This window comes from Tachypleus tridentatus, chromosome 10, assembly GCF_004210375.1.
Source record: "Tachypleus tridentatus isolate NWPU-2018 chromosome 10, ASM421037v1, whole genome shotgun sequence".
Taxonomy (NCBI): Eukaryota; Metazoa; Arthropoda; class Merostomata; order Xiphosura; family Limulidae; genus Tachypleus; species Tachypleus tridentatus.
Genome location: NC_134834.1, coordinates 9,291,078 through 9,301,919, shown reverse-complemented (window position 1 = coordinate 9,301,919; position 10,842 = coordinate 9,291,078). Strand labels below are relative to the sequence as shown.

The 10,842-nt window shown below is 37.4% G+C and overlaps 1 protein-coding gene across 2 annotated transcripts; it reads right to left on the bottom strand.

Moving 5' to 3' along the window:
- Positions 1-202: 202 nt before the first annotated feature.
- LOC143228728 (innexin inx1-like) lies at positions 203-9,688 on the bottom strand. 2 transcript variants are annotated; one of them, XM_076460019.1, is made up of 2 exons: positions 8,297-9,688; positions 203-3,699 (listed from the first exon to the last, which is right to left on the bottom strand). In XM_076460019.1, exon 2 carries the CDS (start codon positions 3,554-3,556, stop codon positions 2,459-2,461), a length of 1,098 nt encoding a protein of 365 aa, XP_076316134.1. In that variant the 5' UTR covers positions 3,557-3,699; positions 8,297-9,688; the 3' UTR covers positions 203-2,458. The 2 variants fall into 2 exon arrangements, 1 of the variants encoding a protein (XP_076316134.1); XR_013015437.1 differs by lacking the exon at positions 203-3,699 and adding an exon at positions 5,919-6,299.
- Between the last annotated feature and the right edge of the window lie 1,154 nt (positions 9,689-10,842).

Genomic DNA, 10,842 nt, shown 5'->3' with positions numbered 1-10,842 from the left:
CAAGTTCGAAGATTGGGCTTACACTAAACACCGCTAGATGGGGCATGTTACGGTATTTCAACATTTAGAGATAAAAGTGCTTTAAAAAATAACACACTTTATTAGCGTAATGACGAAATCTTACAACAAAGATAAAATATTTTCATCAAGAGTGTTTACAAATGTAAAAATAAAAACCAAATCAATATATATTATGAGAGAAATGAGAACCCCATTTTATTTTCGTGTTTTTATAAATTTCGAAACCAATTAACATAATTGATAATGATAGTTTAGAAATTACATTAACTTCTTGTTTACAAAATTATTGGTATCGAAAACTTTGAAACCCTCTTTCCTAAACATCCTTTGGTTAGCTCCAGTATAACATTAGTTTGGTTAGCTACAGTATAACACTAGTTTGGTTAGCTCCAGTATAACACTAGTTTGGTTAGCTCCAGTATAACACTAGTTTGGTTAGCTCCAGTATAACATTAGTTTGGTTAGCTCCAGTATAACACTAGTTTGGTAAGCTCCAGTATAACATTAGTTTGGTTAGCTCCAGTATAACACTAGTTTGGTTAGCTCCAGTATAACATTAGTTTGGTTAGCTCCAGTATAACATTAGTTTGGTTAGCTCCAGTATAACACTAGTTTGGTTAGCTCCAGTATAACACTAGTTTGGTTAGCTCCAGTATAACATTAGTTTGGTTAGCTCCAGTATAACACTAGTTTGGTTAGCTCCAGTATAACATTAGTTTGGTTAGCTCCAGTATAACATTAGTTTGGTTAGCTCCAGTATAACACTAGTTTGGTTAGCTCCAGTATAACACTAGTTTGGTTAGCTCCAGTATAACATTAGTTTGGTTAGCTCCAGTATAACATTAGTTTGGTTAGCTCCAGTATAACACTAGTTTGGTTAGCTCCAGTATAACACTAGTTAGGGTTAATCTGGATCCGACATCTGGTGTAATATTTATCATGGAATGATTTACAAGTGTAAAGAATAGAGAGTATCCTTCCGCAAGTTAAAATAGTAACGTGTTATAAACGGTTTACAATCAAACAAAACAAATCGAAAATAAAATACAGAACACGTCCTGTCATTTAAAATATTATATACATTTCAATAACTGTACAATATAATTGAGCATTCCACAAGGTCTGTTTCTATCATAGGTACATGTTTATGTACGACTCTACCTGTACTGTAGTTATTGCTATTACTGGTATATTATCGTGTATCATATAAAATAAGTCAAAAACGATCGTGACTGTAAGAAATACAAATATTTTTTATTTTTAAGTAACTAATTCTTCACTAGAAGACAGTGGCTTCCCCTAGTGGCTCACTGGTAAACTTGAGGATTTAAAACCCTAGAATTCAATATACGATCCTTCCTATGTTCATAATAAAGACAACACATTGAGAAGTTTTGTTTTTAACAACAAAAGAAAACATTGTTTACATGTACATTTCTACTGAGCTAATAAACAACTGACTCTCATGACGTGGTGTAACATGGGATGATTATAACAGGTGGTCTTGATATATGGTGTAACATGGGATGATTAGAACAGGTAGTCCTGATGTATGGTGTAACATGGGATGATTAGAACAGGTATTCCTGATGTATGGTATAACATGGGATGATTAGAACAGGTAATCCTGGTGTATGGTGTAACATGTGATGATTAGAACAGGTAATCCTGGTGTATGGTGTAACATGTGATGATTAGAACAGATAGTCCTGATGTATGGTATAACATGTGATGATTAGAACAGGTAGTCCTGATGTGTGGTATAACATGGGATGATTAGAACAGGTATTCCTGATGTATGGTATAACATAGGATGATTAGAACAGGTAGTCCTGATGTATGGTATAACATGGGATGATTAGAACAGCTAGTCCTGATGTATGGTGTAACATGTGATGATTAGAACAGATAGTCGTGATGTATGGTATAACATGGGATGATTAGAACAGGTAGTCCTGATGTATGGTATAACATGGGATGATTAGAACAGGTAGTCCTGATGTATGGTGTAACATGTGATGATTAGAACAGGTAGTCCTGATGCATGGTATAACATGTGATGATTAGAACAGGTAGTCCTGATGTATGGTGTAACATGTGATGATTAGAACAGGTAGTCCTGATGTATGGTATAACATGGGATGATTAAAACAGGTAGTCCTGATGTATGGTATAGCATGGGATGATTAGAACAGGTAGTCCTGATGTATGGTATAACATGTGATGAATAGAACAGGTGGTCCTGATGTATGGTATAACATGGGATGATTAGAACAGCTAGTCCTGATGTATGGTATAACATGGGATGATTAGAACACGTAGTCCTGATGTATGGTATAACATGGGATGATTAGAACAGGTAATCCTGGTGTATGGTGTAACATGTGATGATTAGAACAGATAGTCCTGATGTATGGTATAACATGATTAGAACAGTTTAGACAACTAAGTTCTCTGTATCATCTGAATTAGATCGGTTTATCTTCCTAGCCAGTTCTGACGTAACTTCTTGAATCACTATGGGGTCTACATTCTTTGCGACCATGTAGAGAAGAAACCAATCACCTATGTCACTGTATCGACTGATGTACTTAAGGTCGTTGTGGGCTGCTAGGCGACATCTGCCTTTTAAGAAACGAGCCCGCAGCTGCCTGAACACTAGAATAACGATACGATTTATTAGGACCAAAATCGTCAATATGGCGAGAATGACGAACCAAAACCAAAGAAAGATATATATCTTCTCGTTGACGATGTTCAGAGGAAGGATACACAAGGCATCGTGTTTTTGAACATCTCCAGAAGACCCGAACTGGTGGAACCGGCACTTGGTCATACGTGGAAACACAAATACCATCGGGTCAGCTCTCTCCTCCTGGTTCATTTGCGCAAACTCCACAACTTTAACGCCGTAGCTGAAAAATTCATCGTCTAAAAAAACGTTCATCAGCCACATCTGACCGACGACATTCACAAGGCACAGGAATTCACAAAACACATATTTTATGACATAAAATTTATGAGTTCCTTTATGAGTTAAAAAATAATTAATTAGAAGCGTTCTTTTCTTTTCGCGTTCTTCTTCTGAAACCACAGCTATGTGCATTCCGAGGGATACTGCGGCGATTACACCGCCTTCCCATATTTTCCATATGTAATATGGCGCATAAAAAAGTAGTGCCTGGAGGAAGAGTACAAAGCAAACCCACTGGTAATACGCATAGTATTTTTTCTCCCCCATTTTTGTATTGTCAATTCCAGGATGCGGAACATCGACACCAACGGTCTTTCTGAAAGCTTCCGGAATAGTGAATGTGGTATGAATCCAACAGTAGGCATTCATGATGTCTTCTGGGATACCGTCCGTCTTCATACAGGAGATGGACTGGCCGACGTATTGTTTAGCAGTGATCATAATACTGAAGACCATCAGTAGAGTGGAGGTAAACAACCAATGTAATCGAAATACAGCGTTGTCAATGACTTCGGAACGTCTTTTAAAGGCATGTTTTAAGACACCGAACAAATGTATCATCACGACACGAGTAAATTAACTTTATTTAATTATCCCTAAATATTGTTTTATTTATTTTTAATGTAGTTACTCTTTTCCCCTCCAGAGGTCTTCCATCTGGATGACATTAAAATACCAGTCAGGTGTCACCTTATCTTCATTCCCTATTAAAAATAAAACATTCATTGATATTATTTATATCCCATATAATATCGCCTCACATGTTATATATTCACGAAAGGTTTAGAATATTTTCTTTAAACGCAGAGAATCGAAATACGGGAAGGGGAGACCAAATCTATTGAATTTCTATTCTATTTTTGAATTTCGCGCAAAGCTACACAAGTGCTATCTGCACTAGCCGTCCCTAATTTAGCAGTGCAAGACTAGAGGGAAGGCAACTAGTCATCACTACCCACCGCCAACTCTTGGGCTACTCTTTTATCAACGTCACATTATAACGCCTCCACGGATGAAAGGGCGAGCATGTTTGGTGCGACGGGGATTGGAACCAGCGACTCTCAGAAAACGCAAACAAACGTGGCAGGGGCTTAGTTTATATATATTCAGAAAAATCTGAAGTATTCTCTCTCCAACTGGGGTGGTCAGGAACGTTGTGGTTCCTCTTCGTCCCCTCACGTGAAAAGTTTTTGTTTGTTTTTTAATTTTGCGCAAAGCTACTCGAGGGCTATCTGCGCTAGCCGTTCCTAATTTTGCAGTGTAAGACTAGAGGGAAGGCAGTTAGTCATCACCATCCATCGCTAACTCTTGGGCTACTCTTTTACCAACTAATAGTGGGATTGACCGTGACATTATAACGCCCCCACGGCTGAAAGGGCGAGCATGTTTGGTGCGACCGGTATTCGAACCCACGACCCTCGGATTACGAGTCGAACGCTCACGTGAAAAATTATTGAAATTTCCATGGGGTTTTACCTTTATTCTATTTTGAATTTTTTAAGGTGAAGAAGTGAGGTTGGTCATAATACTGGTGAGCGAAACAAAGGCGGCACCGGAGAGGCCAGCCAGGCCAGAACCCAAACACTAGATGTCAAAGTAAATATGAACGCGAGACGACCCGTTTCAGGGCTGGGCAATAATGTAACCCAACGCCTTAACCCACCAGACTATGCCGGGCCGAGACCAATAGGAAAAAAATTGTTATTAAGAGAATGTAACGACAGACGTCACGTCACGTTCGTTGTGGCTTGAAATCAGAAATGTGTGAAAAATAATAATTTAAACACCTGTGATCTGTAGCTAGAATAAACAAGTTAAGACGAAAGTGGAAGAATATATATTTACAATTCATTTGATTCTATAGCACGTTTTAAAATATGTTTTTTGTTCAAGAATCTTAAGCCTAAAATGTGGTTTTTGGAAGCCATATTTTCTACGTTATCTGCTAAGGATCAGTACATGAACTAGCCATTAATAAAGACATTATTATGTATTTAAAAACTCTGTAAAGCATATTGTAGTCTCCATTATTCCACAGTCACATTACAAGTATTTCACTAGTTAATGGTCAAAAGTGGGAGTTATTCTGTTTTGTGAAGAGAAGATAAGAGTTAGTGGTGTGTACTGGAAAAATAACACGTTTTTACTGTAAAACCAAATTACATTTTTACCGCGAAACCAACATATTTTTGTGTGAAAGAGCTATTATCAGTTCTTATTGTAAGACTAACACGTTTTACCGTGAAATTGAAACGTTTTTTAGAATAAAATTATTAAATTTGTACTGTAAAACTGACAAACGTTTTCGTGTAAATTAATATTTTTTTTTATTTAAAATTGTTCGTTTTTTGCAGTCACGTTAAATAAAATAGAAATCTCACTTCCGTTTTCCTTGTTTGTTTTTCCCTTCGTATCTGCGCATGCGCCTTGAAACAATATGTGACGTCACTCATAATCTTTCGATAATATTTTGAATTTCAGTTAGGTTAACCGTTCTCGAATTGCTCTCTTGAAAAGAGCCGCTGTGGATTTTATTTTAATAATTTGTTTTAAAGATAACTAAACTTGGGTATGTTCCCGGTGATTAGTGCTTCATATGAAAGTTTGTCATCAACACACTAGTTATTGAAACCGAACCAAAGCAAGTGTTGGAACGGTCCCATTTCAAATAGTAGGTGGTGCTAGCCTTAAGTCCGTTGCCATGGCAATCTGGGTTTCGTTTCTTTCGGTCCTAGCGTTTAAATAAACAAACTTCAAAAAACGGATACAGTTTTATGTGTAATTAAATGCACGTGAGTACACACACACACGCCAAGTGAAGGATTTTTGTGACGCAAGCAATATTTTAAGTAAAGTAACAGATATATAACCTGAATAACCTTAGAAATACATCTTTGTTACTAGAAAGTTACTGTGGGTAAAATATATCTTTAATGAAACAATGAAATACAGTGATTTTACACAGTTGATGACGTAACTCAATAAGAAATCAAAATATATTTGTTTTTGTAGTACTTTAATGAATCGTTTAGGTTTGCACGTCTTTGCTGGAATTTTGGTCCACAGATAATTTGATTAATACAGACAGTATCGGAGCATTCTCCATCACACAACAAAGCAATGCTGCCAAGGGGACCTTGTGGCCGAGGTTTATTCACAATATACTCCAGAAGGAAAGCCTTCAGTGTTCTCCATGGAGACGGAGGAGGGTCGAGTAACACAATGCGTTCAGCAAATGACTCCGGAACCGGTCCGGAACAACTCTTATACCCGCAGAGTGAAGGCTATGGCTCATTGACAAAACCTAGTGTTATTTAAGATAATGTATAAATATTTGATGTCACAAATTCACGAGAGTTTCTTCGGTCACACCTCGTGACCAACGTCTGTTTTTTTCCACAAAGATGGCTGAAATAGCTAATCTAATATTATCAACTATACACAGCACTGAAAACTGACATCAACGTACATAGGAAATTTGTTAAAATGTGTAGTGTAAACTCAACTCACTGTTACAGTTAAGATGTGTAGTGTGAAGTCAACTCACTGTTACGGTTAAGATGTGTAATGTAAAGTCAACTCACTGTTACAGTTAAGATGTGTAGTGTAAAGTCAACTCACTGTTACAGTTAAAATATGTAGTGTAAAACTGATCTCACTGTTACAGTTAAGATGTGTAGTGTAAAGTCAACTCACTGTTACAGTTAAGATGTGTAGTGTGAAGTCAACTCACTGTTACAGTTAAGATGTGTAGTGTAAACTCAACTCACTGTTACAGTTAAGATGTGTAGTGTGAAGTCAACTCACTGTTACGGTTAAGATGTGTAGTGTAAACTCAACTCACTGTTACAGTTAAGATGTGTAGTGTAAAGTCAACTCACTGTTACAGTTAAAATATGTAGTGTAAAACTGATCTCACTGTTACAGTTAAGATGTGTAGTGTAAAGTCAACTCACTGTTACAGTTAAAATATGTAGTGTAAAACTGATCTCACTGTTACAGTTAAGATGTGTAGTGTAAAACTGACCTCACTGCTACAGTTAAGACGTGTAGTATGAAACTAATCTCACTGTTACAGGTAAGATGTGTAGTGTAAAACTGAACTCACTGTTACAGTTAAGATGTGATGTGTAAAACTGATCTCACTGTTACAGTTAAGATGTGTAGTGTAAAACTGATCTCACTGTTACAGTTAAGATGTGTAGTGTAAAACTGATCTCACTGTTACAGTTAAGATGTGTAGTGTAAAACTGATCTCACTGTTACAGTTAAGATGTGTAGTGTAAAACTGATCTCACTGTTACAGTTAAAATGTGTAATGGAAAACTGACCTCACTGCTACAGTTAAGATGTGTAGTGTGAAGTCAACTCACTGTTACGGTTAAGATGTGTAATGTAAAGTCAACTCACTGTTACAGTTAAGATGTGTAGTGTGAAGTCAACTCACTGTTACAGTTAAGATGTGTAGTGTGAAGTCAACTCACTGTTACAGTTAAGATGTGTAGTGTGAAGTCAACTCACTGTTACAGTTAAGATGTGTAGTGTGAAGTCAACTCACTGTTACAGTTAAGATGTGTAGTGTAACGTGAACTCACTGTTACAGTTAAGATGTGTAGTGTGAAGTCAACTCACTGTTACAGTTAAGATGTGTAGTGTAACGTGAACTCACTGTTACAGTTAATATATATAGTGTAAACTGGCCTCTATGTGGTACAGTGAAAACTGTGGTAGTGAGAAATTTGGTGTGCAGTGCTTTCCATTATACTAACTACGATAAGACAGAGGGAAACCAATGAACTTGCAACGCTGAAATCCAGGGCTCGATTATAGCAGTGGACACATCAAATAGCTTTATGTGGGTGAAGTCATAAACATTGATAAAATGTTTCATTTTTCCCGTTTCATCGTTCGTGTAGTGAATATGTGAAACTTTTGTCTTTATGAACAAATAACTGATGAAACCAACGTATTCTAGTGCATTAAGTTTTGGACGTTTCTGGAAAACACTCAGCTGTTAGGTACTTCAGTTAATATTTCTATTGTTTTCAGTAACTGAACCGATAAATAAAATCTCACGGTCCAAGCCAATGAAATCGAAAGCTCTGGACAATAAGTTCAAACTATTAAGCATGCACGTGCAAGGAAAGTGCCCTCGCATTAACTGTTTCTCGCACTAGGATGCGTTTCGTCGACTGAGAAATAGTGCAGATCGAAATAGAGAAAGCACTTACTTAGTATGAAAGCTCGCGCTAGAATTTAAACGCAAGCAGCGCGTGCCTTGAAATATAAACATGTACTAACCTCTCTAGCAGAGTATGTCCTGCCTTCCTTCGATCTCTGATGATTCATATGTTTGTAAACGCTTCATGTACGAATATCAAAGATCTGTATCCGCGCATGTTTTAAACTAGTTTCAATTGTCAGACTAAAGTACAACCCACGGAGTAAGACCATCTTCCTCTCGTAACACAAGCTTCATTTTTACACGTGCAATGTTAAAAGAAACAAAATAAGTTCGTAAAATGATGCAATGAAAGAGATAAAGAACCGTTTCAAGTACACCACCACCAGGAGGTATTCTGGTTATTCTAATGCGAGATTCTGAGACGTTTCTTGCGATTTCTGCGAAATTTCTAAATAGTCCCCAATGTGTATGGGTTGCTTGTCCCCTGATAGTACCAGCTTTTCTTGGCTGTCTTTAGTAGGAAAGTTCGTGTAATGTGTCAAAGATATAGTGACTGTAAGTCATAAAAAAGTAAAACCGTGTTTGCTGTTTTTGTTATCAATCCGAATTATAAACAATCATTATTAAACATACTAGTATCTGCAAAGACATGGCTGATATCCGATGTGCCCACCAGTAGGAATCGAACCCCCATTCTACATATCTGCGAACTTACTTCTGAACCACCAGGGTTGGGTAATGGAGAATATTTTTAAGTTTGTTTTGTTTTAAGCCTAAAATGGTAACAGTGCGCTCTGTTGACTGGCAGGGATCTAATCCCGTATAGTAAATCCTCTAGATTACCTTTGAGCCATTGAAAAGAGGCTTAGTGTAGAGGATAATTTGGATATTAATAGTTCGTTCGATCATTCTGATAAATAACAAAAATAGGTAAATAAAACGAATGCAAAACGTTTTTTCAAAATAATATTTCTAAATAATCTTCGAGGTGTTGTTCTTTACGTTTCTTCATTATATATGTCACCTGCACTGTTTGCTTTCCTTACTAGTACATAAATAGCTGTTTCTCTTTTTTATACCCCACCCACCCAGTAACGAAATAAGTTTGGGCAAAAAATGTCAGATTTACAGTTCTGTGTCTCTTTTTCTTACAGGAGCGGCGAGTTTTGTAGGAGTTGTGAAACATCCGTTGGTTTCACTCGTCTCTTTAACAGTTCAATTCTCCTGGGAGTCTCTCTCTTTCACGGTAACTATAGGCATACTAAAATAGCAAACTGTACAAACATTTTAAAAGTCTAACTAAAAATCTCACAAAAAGCGCTGCTCCTGTGACGTAATTAATGTCGCCCGATAACTTTCGTGTTTTCTTTGAGCAGGTTTTTTGTTGTTGAGCGCAAAGCTACACAGCGGACTGACTATCTCTGCGTTGTCCACCAGGAAAATTCCAGAGTAAGTTACACTACGTGTTAACAGTTCTGTGATAATAAAATGCGTCAATTAAGACTTAATATTTTATAACCCCCGCTAGCAGCGTTAAGCCAACGGATTTAAAACGTTAAAATTAGAGGCTCGATTCCTCTCGGTGGGCTCAGCAGATAGCCCAACATGGCTATAACAACACACACACAGGTACAAGGTTAGTTCAATGCTGAAGTCCAGGGTTTGATATCCCCTTGGGGACAGAACACAGATAGCTCACCTTCTAGCTTTGACTAAAAACAAATGTTTCGTATCAGAGAGCGTCCTATATAAATCAACAAAGTACGACACATACGAAATGGTCAGTTTGTGTCCAGTTTCATTCACTATCCGTTCCCCACTCTTGTTAACATAGTGACTCCTAATGACCGTTTTGAAACGCAAGAAAGGATCATTTTACAAAACGAGCATATATTTCTGTGATAAAACTAAAATAAAACTAAAACCAAATCAGTAAAGGAAATACAGTACAACTAACACTGGTTTGTGTGTTCTTCACAGAAATACAGTATGACTAACACTGGTTTGTGTGTTCTTCACAGAAGTACAGTACGACTAGCACTGGTTTGTGTGTTCTTCAGAGAAGTACAGTACGACTAGCACTGGTTTGTGTGTTCTTCACAGAAGTACAGTACGACTAGCACTGGTTTGTGTGTTCTTCACAGAAGTACAGTACGACTAGCACTGGTTTGTGTGTTCTTCACAGAAATACAGTACAACTAACACTGGTTTGTGTGTTCTTCACAGAAGTACAGTACGACTAGCACTGGTTTGTGTGTTCTTCACAGAAGTACAGTACGACTAGCACTGGTTTGTGTGTTCTTCACAGAAATACAGTACGACTAACACTGGTTTGTGTGTTCTTCACAGAAGTACAGTACGACTAGCACTGGTTTGTGTGTTCTTCACAGAAGTACAGTACGACTAGCACTGGTTTGTGTGTTCTTCACAGAAGTACAGTACGACTAACACTGGTTTGTGTGTTCTTCACAGAAATACAGTACGACTAACACTGGTTTGTGTGTTCTTCACAGAAATACAGTACAATTAACACTGGTTTGTGTGTTCTTCACAGAAATACAGTACAACTAACACTGGTTTGTGTGTTCTTCACAGAAATACAGTACGACTAACACTGGTTTGTGTGTTCTTCACAGAAGTACAGTACGACTAGCACTGGTTT